The sequence below is a fragment of the Halichoerus grypus genome, chromosome 6 (assembly GCF_964656455.1).
Source record: "Halichoerus grypus chromosome 6, mHalGry1.hap1.1, whole genome shotgun sequence".
Taxonomy (NCBI): domain Eukaryota; kingdom Metazoa; phylum Chordata; class Mammalia; order Carnivora; family Phocidae; genus Halichoerus; species Halichoerus grypus.
The window spans coordinates 31,421,231-31,439,360 of record NC_135717.1 but is presented as its reverse complement, the minus strand read 5'-3'; the positions used below and the strand labels follow the sequence as shown (position 1 = coordinate 31,439,360).

Below are 18,130 nucleotides of genomic sequence, written 5' to 3'. Positions count from 1 at the left end.
TGGCCGCTTCGAGCGGGCCACGCCTCCGGCCGGGGCGGAGCCGGAGATGCCCCGCCCGCCGCAGAGCGGGGCTCCTGCGTCCCAACGGTGCGCCGCGGCCGGACCGGGCTGGCTGGCGGGCGGAGCAGGGCCCGCGGGACTGCTGCGGTGCGATCGGGCCGGGCTGCGGGCGGCGCAATGGTGAGCAGAGCCGGGCGGTCCGGGCGCTCGGGCCGGGCGGGGGTTCGCGGGAGGGGAAGGGGCGGCCCCCGGTGGGCTGGGGGCGCGCGCGGGGCGGCTCAGCCGCGGGCCAGGGGGTTGGGGGGGCGTCTCTGCGGCGGGGGAGGGGCAGCCCGTGCGGGGGCGCGGCTTCGGGAGGAGGGTCTGTTCCGGGGGGCCGCGCCCGCGGGCGGGGGTTCTTTGTGCGCTGCGCTGCGGCGAGATCGGGACAAAGAAGGCGGCGGGGGGCGGCGGCCGCTTTGCGGGGAGCGGGTCTCTCCGCCCCTCCTCTCCCACCCCGTGCCTGCCCGCCACCGCGGCCCGCAGTTCCGCGCCCCACGCCGGCCGCTGGCTTTCTCGGGACGCCTCGGGATGTTTAAAATTAACGGAGGAGGCGGGCGTCCTAGCATCCCCCAGGGTGGCCCGGAGGGCTTCGGGGGTTAGGGGTGGGAGCGCGGGTCCTGGCGACGTCTGGCGCCCATTTAGCAGGTGGGGAAACTGAGGACGGGCCGCAGCGTTTGGTGCCGAGTTTCGTCGCCGGTGACTGCGCGGCGTGGGCATGACTGGGTATCGTGGTCCCCCGTCCCTCCCCCCCCGCCCCAGTCGGGCTGGCTGGAGTTGCTTCTCCAGTTGTCGCCCCCCTCCAGCTGTCGCCCAGGGGGCCGAGCCCCTTCGTCCCTCTAGCCTCGCTCAGCTCCTTGGTGGAGTGGGGGAGACGGCGTCGCCTGGCAGGGTTAAATGAGACGGTGCGTGGAGCTCGCCTGGCACGGCGCCTGCACGTTGCCCGCGCTCAGCATGCGGTAGCTGCCGGGGCGCCTGTCATCCCTGTGTCCCCAGCATCGAGCCCTTGTCACCCATCCTGCCCCGGTGGGAGCCGCACTGGGGTTTACTTGACCCCTGGGCCTGAGGCAGGGGAGTGGGGAGGTGGGGGCCAAGAATATGACATTTTTGTCTCAGGGTTGAAATCTGGGATTCAGAATCCAGGCTGCCTGGGTTTGACGTCCTGTGCAGCTACTTTGGAGCTGTGTGACCTTGGGCAATTGACTTAACTTCTCTGAGCCACAGATTCTTTATCTGCAAAGTGGGCTTAATAACAACACTACCGTTTTGAGGCTGAGCGGAGAGAGGATCTGTATGAAGTGCTTAGCTTCTCCGCGTCTGGCACATGGTAATCATTGGCAACTTTCGTCGGGCATCTGCTGTTATTACTAAAGTTGTTTGGCCAAGTGGGCTGACCCTGTGAGGATGATCAGTGGCTGATTCACAGGGTGGGGGCACGAGCCGCAGGTCTGGGTCCCAAGCCTGGGCCCCAGGAGACCCAGACTGACCTTGGGGCAGTCCCTGGGCTCGGTCTGCACCAGCTTCCTCTTCTGCCCCCAGGGAACCTAGGGGGTTCTGGTGCGAGCTTCCTCTTCTGGAGGATGGGGTGTGATTGGGTGGCTGATGGGAGGCCCAGATGACACTGGCTATATGGCTGCACATAGCCTCAGCCCCGTAATGCTTTTTCCCATCTGCATCCCTGCTGTTCTTGGTCCTGGTTTTTGGAGGGCAGGAGCCTTGTGCCATGCGTCCTTGGGTCCCAGTGCCTGCTTGGATCTGGCACGGGGTATATACTCCCCCTGCATCCTGACTCTGCCCAGCAGTGCCCTGTCCTTGGGCGGGCTTCAGCAGACTGGTGACCCTGGACTTTAGAGCTTGTTTTTCTAGGAGCTGTGGGTGAGATCTGACGGTCAGGCCACCCTTGGCCCAGGGAGGCAGGATTGAGGGTCCACGGAGCGGGAGAGTGGAGGATTGGTCCTGTATGTTTTGGGGGATCCAGATGGCCTCGGGTGCTAGCCTTCACCCTGACTGAGGGAACTTTGCAGGAGCTGCTACAGAGGTTGGGGGTGGGGAGGTATGTTCTGTTCCCCCACCCCCGCCCCCCGCGGAGCGCCCAGAGCCTCCAGGCTCCTGGCTCTGCTCTGTCCACCAGGCTGGCCCCGTCCTCTGCACTTGGAAGACCCCCTCCTTTGATCTCCTGGGCCCCACTTCTGGGGGCACATCCCGCATTCTGGCTCTTCAGTCTTGGGCAATGCACTCAAACTCTCTGTGCCTCAGTTTCCTTATCTGTAAAGTGGGACCGATACCGGTGAGCCGTGTTAGCCACAGGGTTGTTGAGAGGATGAAGCAAGTGTATGGAATGAGTGTTGAGCTACTTTGATGATTGTTCTGAGAGGGTGCAGGTTTCCCACGCGCCATCCTGGCCATCGACCCGGCCCAAGCTGTGGCATCCCTGTCCTACCCTGTGTGCTTGCCTGGATCAGGGTGAGGGGTCAGCTGACTTGCAGGAGATACCTTGGCTCGGAAGGGCATGAGGGAAGTCAGGAGAGGCAAAGCAAGTGGGTAGGGTCCAGCCTGGGCCATGGGGGTTCAGGGGGAACCAGCCGGCCACCCTCATGCTTCACATGTCCCCTGGGCTCTGATTCCTGGTGGCACCCCACTCTCCCTGCCTCCTAGCACGTGGAGACAGCTGCCCCTTCATGGGCTCAGACCTCTTGGGAATCCACCTGCCCTTGCACTCAGGCTGCCAGCTTCCTGGAGTCTATTGGGACAGGTGTGGGGACCCATGCAGAAGGTCCCGGGAGTGGCTTTGGGTTGGAGAGCGGGCTCAGGGGTGGGAGCCGCCGACCACAATCCCCATGAGGGCAGGGGCCCCTCTAACTCATCACTATGTCTCTGGGCTTGGAACACTCAGCGGGCATTTATCGAGCACCTGCTGTGCACTGGTAATAGAGCTGGAGATCGAAATGGTAAAATGCAAGGCAATGGCAGGTGTGGGGTGGTGGGGCGTCTGGAGCCAGGCTGGTCTGGGAAGGTACCCTCCCAGAGGCACCCAAGGAGAAAGTCCCGAATGGTAAGAAGGAGCCAGTCACGGGACAGTCAGGAAAGAACATTCCAGGAAGAAGGAACAGAAAGTTCAGAGGGTTTGAGGTGGGAGGGCAGGGAGGGTGTGAAGAAATCCAGGGAGGCAGGGAGTTTTGCTTCTCTGCTGATGCCAGGAAGGGCTCTGAGCAGTGGGTGATGTGAGCAGAGTTTTTAAACCATCATTTCTCAGGAAATACTCGCTGAGTGAATGCAGGGACAAACAACTCACTTGGGGCGGGGAAGGGTGGCGCCAGTAAGCACAGGCCAGGCATGCCCATGGCCTGGTCAACCGGGCTCTGTGCACTTGGGGGTGAGAGTCCTCCTGGCCTGGGGCGGGGGCAGTAGATAGGGTTTTGCGGTCACCAGTCCTCTCAAAGGGTCCCTCTGAGCTGGGGCTGCCTCTGTCTCAGTTTCCCCATCAGTCCTGGGACCATGTGGCTTTCCCCTAGACTGGCAGGCGCCTCCTAGGCTCCCTGGCAGGTTTGGCCCCTGGGGGTCCCCCCTCCTCAGGTCTTGCCGCCATTGTTTGATTTCCTACTTGCTGCCCCCAAACACACATATACTTCCCCTTCTGAATTGATACTGCGTTGCCTTCCTGTCCAGGGGCCTGGTAGGAGGGCAGGCACCCCAGCAGATGCCGGACACAAGAGGGCCGGGGGAGGGACAAGGCAGGTGGGCGTCCTCTGTAGCAGGAAGAGCAGTTCACCCGGCACAGCTGGCACGCTGTCGGGGGGCGGGGGGGCGGGTACCTGTCCTGTCTGGAGGCCTGCGGGGACAGGCTGAGGCGATGGTGGGAGCTGATGGCAGCCCTGCTGGTGGCAGGGAGGAGGCCAGGATAGCCTGTGCACTTGGCAGCCGAGCAGTGTGCAGGGCCCCTCCTGGAGCACACAGCCTGATGGGGGAGGCAGGTGCCAACCAGATGGCCGTGCTGTGGAAGCCAGGGTTGCACACTGAAGCAAGCGCCCTGGAGGGAGGGCAGGAGTAGGTGCAGGTGCAGGATGAGGAGACCCTCCTGGGCTGCGGGGCCTGGCAGGCGTCCCTTACTGAGCTGGAGTTAACCAGGGCCCGCCGGGGTTTCTCACCCTCCTCACTGCTGATATTTGGGGCCGATCTCTGTTAATGGGGGCTGTCCCCTGCACCGTGGGATGTTTAGCACTCCCCTGGTCTCTGTCCACTCCATCCCAGGAGAACCCCCTCACTGCCGGTGGTGACGACAAAAACGTCTCCAGACATTGCCAGATGTCCTCTGGGAGGCACAGTGGCCCCAGCTGAGGCCCACTGAACAGGGGGAGGGGAGCAGAGCGTTGGGGCACAGGGACCTGTCTGGCTAAAGGCCTGGAGGTCATGTGGCTGGGGAGAAGCAGGGGGTGCGGGCGCAGCCTGTCTGGCCCCGTAGGACTTAAGGCTTTTCCTCTGGGCCACAGGGGCGTTGGCTACAGTGGACCCACACAGGTGGGCCACGGAGCCTGGTGGGAGTGACAGCCACAGCCTGAGCCTGCAAGTGGTAAGGGGGGGCAGACGTCAGAGGTATCACCCCCCTCCTGCCCAGGACATCTCTGCACATGTGGGCACGGTTGGCAGGGCCGTACTCGGGGGGAGGGCCCTGGACAGACTCCAGGGGCGTCGACTGAGCTGCCTTGGACCTCCAGAAACGCCTGGCCTTGGGTGGGCGGGGAGTCTCCTTGGTGTGGGTAAGAATCACTTCTCATTATGGCTGTTATTGCTCAAGGACGGCAGGTTCCATCCTGTCTGGAGGGAAAGCCTTCCCTTCCAAAGCTCTCTCCCTGTGTTGACGGCCATCTCTGCAGAGTTCAATAGCTAGCTCTTACTGAGCGCTGAGAGTGGCTCATGCGTTTCCCCACCCTCAGACGCTGGGGTGCTCGATACTCTTATTTGCTTCCTTTAGGGCGAGGAGGCCAAGTTAGAAAGTGCAGGGTCTTGGGATGCAGGGGAGTCGGCTGGCTCCAGCACCTGCAGCCTCAGTCGCCCGAGAGGGTCTGGGATTTTTCTGCCTGCTGGGCTTCCCAGTGCTGGCTCCCCTGCGCCCCTCGCCAGCCCCATCCACAGAGGAGGAATCCGAGGCCCAGCGAGGTGCAGAGGCTTGTCTGAGGCGGGCAGCAGCCAGGAGGCGGCGGTCCAGCACACGCTCCCGCTGCCTACCGCCCTCAGCTCCTGCGCTTGCCCGCAGGCCGTCCCCTGCCTCAGAGCCTTCGCTGATGCCATTTGCCTGCCAGGAATGCTCCTCCCCAGGGGCTGGCTCTTCCTGCTGCCTCAGCATCAGCCTCACCTCCCCGGGTATCGCCTGCCCCGCCCGACGTAGCGCCCTGGCACCCCGGCCCCTGTGTTCCTGGCATGGCGTTGGCATATCGACCCGTTTGCGGTCCGGGGCCCGCCCCTGACGCTGAGCTCGGTGCGGGCGGGGGCCAGTCTGCCCTCCCCCAGGCTGTCCTGAGTGCCTCCACATTCCAGGACTGGGCTGCTGAAGGCTCTGCCCAGGCGGGTCACAGTCCTCTGGTGGACAAAGGCTGTCATCTGCTGCAGCCTCTCCCAGGTGTTCCAGGAGACTTGGCTGGGTTACATATGTCGCCCGTTGGAGCGACGGACTGAGGTCATTTCCCTGCTTTCCATTCCCTCGTGTCTGGCCATCACAGAGTACTGGCTCCTCTTGGTCCCTGGGCAGTTCCTGAACACCTCGTGGGGCTGGGCTCTCAGAACACTCTCCTCGAACAGACCCTCTTCCCGCTTCCAGGGGGGCTGCAGTGGGGTTGCGGGTCATGGGCCCCCTTCCCTGCATCTCTGGCTCCTTGGCTGAGCGCGGGTGACTCCTGTCTGGTAGCAGAAGCACCGATAGTGTCGGGTAGGAAGTGGAAGTGGGCTGCTGGGAGCGAAGAGAACGCTCGTGACGTCATGAGCTAGAAACAGCGAAAGCCACCCGCCGTGTTTTTCACTAGGATGAGGCAGGATGGTCAGGCTTAAGACCTGATTAAAAAGAGCCCCTATGGGAGAGGTCCCCCCACCCCGGCCGCCCCGAGCTTGGGAGCTGGCAGGGCCCTGTGGAGTCCCCGATGGAGCCTCACCCTGCTTTGTCTTTCAGGGCTCTCGGGTCCAGCCTGGGTTCCAGCCTCGCTGAGCAGACGGCCCCACGAGCTTCCTCCCGCGGAAGCTCCCCAGGCGCTGACCATGTCTATTATGGACCACAGCCCCACCACGGGCGTGGTCACGGTCATCGTCATCCTCATCGCCATCGCTGCCCTGGGGGCCTTGATCCTGGGTTGCTGGTGCTACCTGCGCCTGCAGCACATCAGCCAGTCGGAAGACGAGGAGAGCATCGTGGGCGATGGCGAGACCAAGGAGCCCTTCCTGCTGGTGCAGTACTCCGCCAAGGGACCGTGCGGGGAGAGGAAGGCCAAGCTGACCCCACACGGCCCAGACGTCCACGGCTGAGCTGGGATGCGGAGGCCCCGCGGCCTGTTTGCAGCCGGCTGAGAGGCATGGGGAGGGGCGGAACCACAGACGTGCTGCTGGGGAAGGCTTGACACCTGCCGGCATGGCCTGGCTGGGCTTCATCACCGCATGCACTGGCTCCCGAGGCCTTGGCCGTCCTTAGCCGGGACGCCTCCTGGTGGGACTGCCCATTGCAGGCAGTGGGCAGGCCTGACCTTGCCGGGGCTCACGACCCCGTAGCGCTTTTGTTACTTGAATGTTGAGCTGAGCCTGTTTTTGATGGAGCTACTACTGTAACGCGTGAACTCACAAACCTGTGAACTGTAAATAGGCCCCAGAAGCATGTGCTGAAGGCTTTTTTTGCTGATTTTTAAAAATACCGTGTAGAGCACATGGGACAGACTGTAGTCATGATAAGCTGACTCAAGGCTGTAGGGGGGGGTATCTTAGACATGGAAGGCCCACACTGCACTTGGTAGGGGCCTCTAATATATATGTGTGTATGTGTGTGGGCAGAGGACGGGACATGTCTGTTTTAAGTCTCATGGCTGACCAGCTGGGGTGCTTTGGTGATTTCTCCTTGGTTAGCAATGGATGGAAGAACCACGCCCCCCGCTTCGGTCGCGAAATAACCAGTTCCTGTTGAGAGTGGAGTTACTGCAAGGAAGCCACCGCCGCTGCTTGAGAGCCGGTGAAGGACGAGCCGGGGCCCGCATCCCGAGGGCTGCCAGGCGGCCTGGTGGCAGAGCAGTTTCTTGAGCATGCTGAGCACTCTCCCCCGCCACTGCTATCCCCCCCCGCTCCCCCCCCCAGCATTACTCATCATAAGCTTCGCTAGGAACACCAGCGCCTGTGGCGGCTACCTTTATCTGAAACCCAGCTGGCCCAGCAAAGAGGAAATAGTGTTTTTTGTTTGTTCTATTTAATACTTTCTGCACTGGAGGGGTGGGGGAGGAGACCTTGAGGGTCCCCCCTCCTCCTTTTCATGCATTAGTCTCCTTTCTTCTCTGAGCACCACCCACCTGCTGGGTACTGGACTTCACTTTCCCCAGCGGGCCACCTAGGAGAGTCTCCTGACCCTGCTCCAAGAGCCCCAAGTGCATGAGCACCCAGGAGAGCCCCCTGGGACGGCAGCCTGACAGCCCACCCTTAGTGGGCCCCGGGGTAGGGCGCAGCGGGGAGAGTGAGTTTCAGGTTCAGGACGGGATTTCCATGAAGAGGAGTTGGTGGTGGCTGTCACTCGGGCCAGCACCCCAACAACCTGCATCTCCAAGGTTTCCCTTGTGTATACTTAAGTGAACTCGCTGAGATTGTTAATCCCACCACCGTAAAGCACATTCTCCACTATCATGATTAAAACGTGGCTTGTGTCAGCATCCTTGGTAATAAACGAGGCCAGCGTGGGCTTAGCCGCGGAGCACTGGTCGGGCTGACGGCAGGTCCTCTGGCCTCACTCAAGTCTCTAACAAGCATGTGGAACTCATAATCTACTTTCTGGAACCCCAAGGAGGGGGCTTAGGGAACACTTCGTTTTAGCAGCATACCCTTCAATTGGGGGTCAAACATGAAGTGTTAGCTTGTGGGATGGGAGAAGGGTAGCTCGGTAGTGTCGGAGCTGTAGGCGGGAAGGAGACGCCCCAGGGAGCTACTGAGGAGCCCCTGCAAGGCAGCTGGGCCTTAGCACAGGAGACACGTCCCTGGCCCCTAAAACAGGGATGGCCGAGCCTGAGAGGCCGGAGACCCTCAGAGGCCCCCTGGACCGGAGGGGGCCAGCACTCTGAAAGGCGCCCCCTGGAAGATCTGGGAGAAGGCTGGCTTTCTGGTGAAGGACCCTGGAGACCCAACGTGGAAGGTGTAGGGGTGTCTGATCCGTTCCGCTCGCATCTCAGAACTTCCAGGCTTTCTACCTCTACTTTCCGCAGCCAGCAGCACACAGCCAGGCTGTCTTCACCTGGGGAACCGAGGAACCCCGGCCCCAGGCCGTCCCTGAACGTGATGGCTTTGACTGTCAGACTTGCCCTGAGGTTTGAACTGGTGGCAGTGAAGTTCTGGCTTTGAAATGATGAACCTTCACTTTCTCCTGGGTTTCGCTCCTGGGGGTTCCTCATCCCACCTCCGCCCCGGTTGCCAGGGGCAACGTCTTTGCAGTGGCAGGGCCGGGTCAGGGTCGCAGGCTGGGGGGGCACCGGTGGGGGTCTCTGCGAGGCAAGTGGGAGTGCCCGGAGAGGCGGCGAACAACCACATAATAGCGCTCACTGTTCCTATTGATCAATAGCTACTATTTTTAGTGTAGATGCCAGAACCATGCATTCACATGGCTTAGTTAAGTTATGACCTCTCATTGAATTCTTTCTGAATAGCCCCACTGTTGTGTTCTGGTCTTCTGACGGGTCAGTCAGGAAATCAGCCTTTCATCCTGCATGTCATCACAGAAGCAACAGTCGGGGAATGGGGAGGGAACTCTTTGTGACACTGAGCCACGAAAATACGGACTAACTTTTCAGACAAATGTTCAAATGGACTGTGTTACTGTTTCTGTCCAAGCTACCAAGTTTGTGCAATAAGTGGAAGGGATGTCATCCCTGTTCAATAAACGCTGAATGACATTCAACTTGATTTTCTAGACCACTGAGAAAATCTTTATTTACAATAAATTTCAATAAAATTTGCATAAATATATTCCCAATGTACAGTTTTCACCTCTGATTTCTTCGTGTCATTTTAAAAGTTAGTCTGTCCTGTTCTCATTGCTCCTTTCGGACGCCAGCGTGGAGCTGCTGTTGGGAGGCAGAGGGGTGCTGCCAGGTAGCCGGGGGGGGCCTGGGGGCTCGGGGTGGTCAGAGCCGGCCTCCTGTGGGGGAGGGAGGCTTTCGGCTCCGTCCTTGCCCTCCAGCTTCCGCTCCATGGTTGCCACCAGGATCTTGAGCCACGTGTTCTCGGTGAGGAGGCTCTCCGAGGCGTCGGCCAGCTCCTGGAGCTTCCGGGCCACGTCCTCGAGCTCGCGGGTTTTCTGCTCGTACAGGGCCTGCAGCTGCTGGCTGTGCAGCTGGAGCAGGCTGTGCTGCTGCTCCAGGGTCTGCTGCTGCCGGAGCAGCCGGTGCTCGTCCCTGCGCGCGCTGGAGAGCTGCGCCTCCACCTGCACCTGAGCGCGCTGAAGGGCGCGGATTTCTGCCCTCAGCTTCTGGATCTCTCTCTCCAAGTGGGAGATGTGCCCCTGCTGGAAGACTGCCTCGCTCTGAAGACACTCTTTGGTAGGAGGGTTAGCTAAGTTCTGGGGGACGGAAGCAGGGTCTGAGTGATGCAAAATGAACCTCAGCAGGTTAGGAAGGGTGATGGGAAGGTCTTCGGGGTATTTCACACTACGGTCCTTTCTGGAGAGAAAGGGAAAGGAGTCAAAGGTGAGAGTCCTGTCAACATTCGTAGTCCAAACCACACCACTACCGAAGGTCGGGCTGCTTACTTCCCACCAAAAGACATTCCGAGGATTTTACTTAAAGCGGGGAAAATGTTATCTGGGCAAAAACTTTTCTACGAAGCTAAAGATGTCCCATGTGCTCATTCTATAATTAACGTGGCTTATCTCAAATATGTGTTTGTTCCTGAGGACAAAGAGCCCAGTTTCTGGTAACAACCTTCCAAGAAAGACAAGAAGCTCCCAGACCCAAGCCTCAAGCCAGGGATGGAGGGCACCGGCAGCGCATGGGCAACGGGGCCTCTGCGAGCTCTGAGAGGCTCAGGGGCGTGTAAGGAAGGATGTCCTGGGGCAGGACGTCACCCGTGTCACTCCGTGGCCGTCAACAGTGGTGCAATAGGAAAGACTGAACACTCAGCCAGATTTCTTCCGCCAGCATTTATTACACATTATCCAAGGCAGGAGTTCTTAACCGGGGGCGACTATAACCCCCCAGGGGCATTTGGCAACATCTGGAGACATTTTTATTACCACGATGGAGGAGGTATCACTCAAGCCCTGACCCCTGATACAAAGACCAACCAAGGGACTCCGAGAAATTAAGGCCACCCCGCCCTGAAAGCACAGAATAAGGAAGGAAAGTGACGTATGAAGGGGGTTCCCCCAAAGCTCTGTTGCAAGTCCTGATGTAGAAAATTCCTTTTTAGAAGTTGTCATTTAACTGTCTGATGACCAACATTTCTGCCACATATGGGCCCCAGAGCCGCCTGCCAGGCAGACTCACAAGGCTGCCACTCACGATCCTGAGCGCCCAGACAGGTGAACCCTCTGCACCCCTGCACTGCCTCATTTCTGTAAAAGGGGTAATAAACGCATCGTCGCTCTCACAGGACTGCTGTTCGGATGACACGAATTAACCTGAATGCTGAGTGTTAGCTGAAAAACAGTATCATTCCTTAAAAAACCAAGAAACCATTCATTAAAAGCTTACACGCCCTCTCCACACACAAAGCCAGTGGTCAAATATCTAAGAAAAGACAAAAGGTGTTCTGCTGATGGATAGCTCTTTCCCAATGAAATAAGAATCACAGGGAAATTAAAATCACACATGCCCTGTTTTATACATTTACGGAGACTTTCAGATACATGGACTAGTCAAATATGTGGAGTAAGTATATAACCACACCCTCCCTTAAAGCATGGTTTTCTTCACAGAGAGAAGCTTGCTTCGAGTTGGGGATTCCCAGCCTTTCAACGGATGACTGAAAACCCCCGGGTCCCTATGAGGTGCGGGTGAGGAACGACGACGAGTGGACGAGTGGACGAGCAGACAAGCGGAGGCCGGCTCCGCCCCTGAGCCGTGCAGCGCAAACCTGGTCTCGCAGGACAGAGGAGCTGAATCCCCAGGAGAGAGCTGCCGAGGTGCCTTAGTGTGTGTGGAGACATTTACAGGACTGAGAATGACACCTGTCAGCACACTATTCTGGAGTCCAGTCCCTGGAGCAATCTCTGAATCCACCGAACCCATGTGCTGAACGGCTTTCCAACTTTCTAGGAGTAGCAAGGACACGAGGTGTGAACAAACTTCCACAAAGGAATCATTTTGGAAGTGGAGTCGTAAAAAGCCCCACGGTGTGAGTCCACTCTCAATCCGCTAGGATTGTGTTCACGCACCTCTAACACCTAAACGGCTAGATGAAAACATGAGGAACAGGATATAAGGCCTTTACTCCAAAGAAGGGGGTAGGAGAGTGGGGGCAGGCGGGCTGTTCCCTTCCCAGGGCCCACACTACAGTAATCCACCGCACCCCCGGGACATCCTCAGCCAGGCCCGGCCAGAGCACCTGACTTCCGCAACGTCACACAGAGCGGTGCGAGCAGAGCGGCTGCAAGACGCCCCTGCACAGGAGAGCCGGACCTGCAGGGGCAGGAGGGGCACAGCCATCCCATGTGGCTTCTCTCTTCCATGACTATAAAACACGTGCTCGCTGGGGACCAGCTGCAAAGCAAACAAGACGCAGCCCTCACATCACCTGTAATCCTCCTCCAAAAGAACTGTCAACATCTTGACATTTCCCCTACTTGCTGCACACATTTGAACCTAGTGCACATGCAAACTTCTCTTTTATCAAAACCCATATATTCTCTTCACTAAAAATAACATAAGCATATACACCGTGAAAAAGACCTTTTTCATTTCCTCTCTTGCAAGCGGTCAGCTCCTGCCCATGGCCCATGTACACCTTCTGGCCCATTATGCCGAACACTCAACTTGAACCAGCTGACGAGGAGCTTACTTCATTGCTGAATACTCTTTGTTTTTAGGAAATAAGAAAAATTCCATTCCTGAGCAGTAAGGCTTTGGTTTCCCAAGCTCTGCGTACTAACAAAGAGCTGGACTCTCTTCTCATATCCAATATTTACCTTCTTGACTTTTTAATGGGGAGGGGCTGCAGGGAACACCAACACGCATCCCCACAGTGACATCAGGTGGCTTCCCGATGAAAGCTCGGCCCCCCACACAGCCTGACTCAGTCTCCCAAACACACGATTCTCTCTGTCTCTCTCTCTTGCTCTCTCTCAATACATACTCCTGCATTCTAGTTGCTGAGAATGTCTCCATGCAAAGGCACGTGCTGGGTGTTATGACTTTACCACTTTCCCAGACTATGTTTGAAATTCCAAAACCAGGTTTCATTAGGTTTCATGCCCGACCTCCATCCCACACAGATGAAATTGCTAGTGTTAGTGCCCAGGATCCCTTGACTGCGTGGCACTTTAAATGCTTCTTAGAAGGAAAAGGTTCATCATGACAGTTAACAGAACAGGATGAGTCACACTCTGTTTTTAGTGTGTGATGTGACAGGACCCTACTACCCCAGGAAGTATTCCAGCAAAAATTCCTTGAGATAAAGAGGAAAAAACAAGGAAATGATTCAACCTCTAGGAAGGAAGCACGGTCCTGGAGAAACAGAAAGTACGGCAGTGGCTACAATGAACAGTAGAAGTGAGTGCAGGAGATGAGAACAGGAGACATCACATGTATGACTTAGGAACCTCACTAAAATAATCCTGCAAATGCTTCCCCCTGGACAGATACTGTCAGAGCCGGGTGACTGGTCCCTGAGGACCCATTCTTTTATAAACAAAAGGGAATCTTTTAAAACAGGGCAGAACATCTGGTTTATCAGGCTTTCAAAGGCCAAGAGTTAATTTCCCTTTTAGCAAAACATCCGCATCTAACATTTACTAATTGCCAAGTTAGGCTTTGCTTATGTCCCACCCCTGTCTATTGGGCTTTCAGGGTAGTTGCTGTCATCACTGAATTTGGGAGTCCGCTTAGACAAATGTGAAGACATCAAGGTGACAGCCCCAGGGCAGACGTTCACAGAAGTCTGCACACCTGGGGAGAAGGCTCCTTGAATCCCAGGAATGGGGTGCAGTAGGGAGGAGAGTCTCCATTTCCAACTTGCACAAGAGGGACAAGGTGCTCATCAGCAGGACCCGATGGAAAATGACACACGTGAAAGCCTGGGGCAAGCAGGGCCTGACGTCCGGGGGCTCAACAATGCGCGACCATCCTGCCCCATGTGAATGTGGCTCTTTGCTTTCCATCCACTGTAGTACGCTCATAAGGCCAAGAAGGCAAACGAGTCCTGATGGCCACATTCACGTTCGTGAGAACACACGCTCTGGGAGTGGAAAGTTCTCACCAAAACCACATCTGACCTCGTGACGCCAAAGCCCTTTTACCCTTGGTCCCTAATGGCACATTTTTTGAACAATGTATTTTATTCGTAATAGTTTAGTAATAGCTAATGATTTGCATTTCACTTCTCTGAAGTGCCTTAAACCCATTTCATTTTCAGCAAAAGAATCCCATCCGCCCAAATATTGAAAAAATTCAGCTTTACCTGTTGCAGGGAAAAAATAAGACAGTGGGAAGACGGTCGACCATAAATTCCCAAGGAAGGTCATTCTGAGACACATCAATCCTGGCAAAGGGAAAGATGAGAAAAAGTGAAAGATCAGCCCAAGACACTCCACCCTGAAAGAAGCTTCTCCGGTAACAGAAGAGCCTGGAACATTTGCTGTGGCCACACTGACCAGCCCCTCATAGTCAGTGCCAGTGCAAGCCGGCTGCAACTCAGGCAAGAAGAGCTGATGCTTCCAGAATATGTAACTTTCCACCTCACTTATGGAGTGGAAGGGACATGTCCTCAGAGTAAAAATGAGCTTTCCAAAAAAAAAAAACAAAACAAAAACAAAAAAACCACCTCACTGACACCTTGGAAGCAGTCCACCCACCTGACGGGATCTGGTCAAGTACTTTAATCCCTCCATCGGCTCTGGAAAAAGGAAATCACTGTGCAAAATACATCAAGCCTCTGAAGACATAAGAAAGCTACACTCTATTTTATATTTATATTTTGTAAATCTGGAGGGAGGCCACAAACCTGTATTTTTTAGCAGATTTTAGATTAATTTTCTAATGCAGAAGATGACAAAAAATGACACCTGTGTTCAATTACCCACCCTGTGCTTTATTACTATCGAAGGAGGCAGCAGCCCCCCACCCCAGCCCGCAGGGATCACTCAGGTGGTGCAGAAACAAACAAAAAACATCCTAGAAGGAGGGAGCAGACCATGGAGGGCCACTTGGCCAGGAGGCTCCGATGTCAATCATCACAAACAATGCATACAAAAGATGGCAATTTTTTGCATCACTAACTTGACAGAAGTTTCCAGAAAGTATAATGGGGGGTGGGAGTGAATCAGTACCATACATTTGTCCAGAAGGATGACCAAATTATAATGGTTTCAAACAACTGAACAAAACAGCACTCCTCCCTCTGCCTGGGACAGCCTGCCTAAAATCAGAGTTCTGTTTTTTAAACAAGTGGCATTGAACGCTTTAGTCTATCATCAAATACTTTTCTTCTCCTGAGTTTTACTTCAAAAACAAAAATTTAAATTTGAAAGAAAAACATCATCGTAAACATCCGCTCAGAATTCCACTGGGCTAATCAGGACCTTCTTTCTGGGATTCTCATTCGGGCTTGGTGTATATGCCTCTACATTGTGAAGAGCGGCACTTGTACATCTCATATGCGATTCTTTTCAATTAATTATATGAAAAGCATTGCTCTAATAAACGGGTCAAAATCCCATCAAACTCCTAGCCACAACCGACTTAGCTGTGGCTCTCCTGTTGGACATAAACCATGCCACAGTGTCACGCTCCTCTCCAAGCCCTAGTTCCTTAATTCCCCAAAGTGAAATTAACTGGGGCAAAAATGTTAACTATTTTTGTGCTTTCTTACAAATGCTGCTAACACGCTTTCCAAAAAGGTTACGCCCAATTCATGAGCTAGGTCTGACTGTGCCAACTTCACTTTATCAATACAAGATGCTGTCACTTAAAAGCATCTGTTAGTAAGTGTAAATGACACTTTGTTATTAATTTACACTTATTAGACTGTAATCTCCATACTTGTTTATTTATACTCTCCTCCTCCAGGAGAAACCTACTCAAGTCTTTTCTTCACCCAGGAGTCCCTCCCAGCTGTGTCTCCCCTGCCCCCGGGCTGGTTTTTCAGTGTGGTAGAACACACATAAAATGTCCCAGCCCGACCATTTCTGAGCGCAGAGCTCAGCAGTGATAAGTGCACTCATAATGGGGCGCAGCCATCACCACCACCCAACTCCCCAACCATTTCTTCATCCTGCAAAACGGAGACCTTCTATCCATTCAACAGCTCCCCACACCCCCGCACCCACCATCTACTTTCTGTCTCTGTGAATCTGACTCCTCTGGGTGCCTGACATCCCTGCAATCACACAGTATGTGTCCTTTTTTTTTTTTTTTAAAGATTTTGTTTATTTGAGAGAGAGAGTGTGTGAGCACAAGCAGGGGCAGGGAGGGGCAGGGGGAGAAGCAGACTCCCCACTAAGCAGGGAGCACTGAGTAGGGCTGGATCCCAAGACCCTGAGATCATGACCTGAGCCAAAGGCAGACGCTTAACCGCCTGGGCCACCCAGGCATCCCGTGTCCTTTTGTATCTTTGTACTTCATTTAGCACTGAGTCCTCAAGGTTCATCCATGTTGTAGCAGGTGTCAGAATGTCCCTCCTTTTTAAGGCTGAAGAACATTCCCCTGTGCGGACAGACCACATTCTCCTCTTGGCAGTTCCTTAAGCCTTTGTTCTTTCTCAGGGTCTGGAGTATGAACACCTGATTCTGGGTCCTGGTCTCTCACTTACAGGCAGTGTGACTCTGGGCAAGTTACCTACCCTCTCTGTGACTCAGTTTCCTCCTCAGTAAAAAGAGATCCTAAGACCTGCTTCACTGAGTGTTCCAATGAGCAGGGCAGATAACATGTATGAAGAAAAATCTCATGGCACAGTAACTCCTCAAATTTGGCTCTAATCATCACTTATAGCAGATCCAGTGGGTGAAATACAGATGCTGTAAAATACAGCTACTGTCCTTTTTTTAAAGCCTACCTTCCTCACTTCTCTCATTGAGCCCTTTTCTAGTGGAATCTGTTTAATTATTTTTTGTAACTGCTTCACTTTGGAAAGTTTCCATCTCTCGAAGGAACTAGCAAAACCCAATATTCTATGTTCTGCTATTTTTTCCTATGATTTAATCTTTTATATTTAATTCTGTCTGGAAGGCTGAAGTCTAAACAACGCCCCCCCACCCCAAACAGCTTAGTACCTTTTCCAAAAACTCTTTATTTGAGGCTTGTTTTTTACAAAACAATGATTTAAAAATTGTTTTGCTTACTACAGAGGCCACGTCCGGTTACCCACAGAATCACAAAACTAGAACACATAGTTATCAACCAATCCTTCCTCCTAATTTTAGGGGTGAGGAGGGAAACTAAACCTGGTGGAGAGATTTGCTCCAGGTCCCAGGGCCGGTTGGCAGCACACTGGGGACCTGTCCCCTTTCACTGGGCCGAGGCCCCAGCGCCATGGAAGTCCGTGGGCACCCTTCCCATGGTATTCCGGGGAGTTGGCCAGTCCAAGGGTTGTCCTAGCAACCAGGTCGGCACTGCTCCCCCACTCCCCCTCCCATGAATTCAATCAGGGCTAAACATACTCGACACCATGGAAGGAATACAGAACTCATCGGGAAAACTTCGGTTTCGGTGAGGTTTTGCTCATGGCTTTAAACTGACAATTAAATCACACCAAGTCTTACCCAAGGTTAACGAACAATGGGCAGACCCTTGCAAACCACATGGCTAAGCCGTAAGGAGGGAAGACAGGCACAGGCCCAAAGTGCCGCAGGCTCCCTTACCTTGCCACAGTGAATGCATCCGTCGGCAGGAGGCGAGCTAGCTGGATAAAGACATGATTGAGGGATGGACAGAAGCCGCACCACTGAGCATAATACAGCAGCAAAACGTCCTGGGGGAAGGGAAGACGGCTGTTACTGGTGCCTAGGAAATGGGCTCACGTCCTCATTGTGCTTAGAACCCAGCAGGCATTCAAGAAATGTTGCTTATGCACCCATGATGAAAAATTTTATTTTTAGATCTTTCCAATTATGTGTTTTTTTGGTTTGTTTTTTTTTTTTAATTTTATTTGACACAGAGAGCGAGAGAGCACAAGCAGGGGGAGCAGGAGAAGGAGAGGGAGAAGCAGGCTTCCCGCCGAGCAGGGAGCCCGATGTGGGGCTCGGTGACCCGAGCCGAAGGCAGACGCCCAACCATCTGAGCCACCCAGGCGCCTCATTATGTGCTTTCTTTAAGGACTTTTTGCAGTTAGAAAACCAGCATGTAACTCATGCATGTTGTGCAAGAAGACAGCCATGTGATTAATCTGCACATCAAACCTGAATGCTCACCCCAACAACTGCGGCTCTGGGGATTATTTTAATAGGGAGAGATGGCATGATTTCTGCCTCTCTCATGATCCCATACCTGTTTTTGAAGGACCACTTCCCAAAAGGTATCAGTTGTCACTTCAGTGATTAGATGCTGAGAAGGGTACTGGGCAGAGTCACTTCCAATGAGATGCCTTTTCAGGGGACTGTAGAGAACGCTGAAGTTTTGAATAAAAGACTCTAAAAATAAAGAGAAAATGAGATCAGCTCCTCGCTAAGTACTGGGAGAGTAGCTGGCCTACTTTAAACTCTACATTTTAAAAAAATGGGCTG

General features: G+C 54.7%; 2 protein-coding genes across 7 annotated transcripts in view; one reads left to right on the top strand and one right to left on the bottom strand.

The window, feature by feature from the left end:
• The first annotated feature begins 23 nt into the window (after nucleotides 1-23).
• Nucleotides 24-9,232, top strand: SNN (stannin). The gene is made up of 2 exons (XM_036086276.2): nucleotides 24-180; nucleotides 6,197-9,232. The coding sequence occupies exon 2, from the start codon at nucleotides 6,283-6,285 to the stop codon at nucleotides 6,544-6,546; it is 264 nt and encodes an 87-aa protein (XP_035942169.1). The 5' UTR covers nucleotides 24-180; nucleotides 6,197-6,282; the 3' UTR covers nucleotides 6,547-9,232.
• Nucleotides 9,159-18,130, bottom strand: part of TXNDC11 (thioredoxin domain containing 11) — a 59,160-nt gene continuing 50,188 nt past the window's right edge. For all 6 annotated transcript variants that reach the window (XM_036086268.2, XM_036086271.2, XM_036086272.2 and 3 more), the window contains 4 exons: nucleotides 17,895-18,037; nucleotides 17,270-17,379; nucleotides 13,873-13,953; nucleotides 9,159-9,917 (listed from right to left, as the gene is read on the bottom strand). In XM_036086268.2, coding sequence (XP_035942161.1) covers nucleotides 9,275-9,917; nucleotides 13,873-13,953; nucleotides 17,270-17,379; nucleotides 17,895-18,037 — 977 coding nt within the window. In that variant the 3' untranslated portion in view covers nucleotides 9,159-9,274. The remainder of the gene's footprint in view (nucleotides 9,918-13,872; nucleotides 13,954-17,269; nucleotides 17,380-17,894; nucleotides 18,038-18,130) is intronic.

What these genes read in the sequence shown, in the direction of transcription:
- SNN (XM_036086276.2), top strand. Translation starts at nt 6,283, where the DNA reads ATGTCTATTATGGACCACAGCCCCACCACGGGCGTGGTCACGGTCATC.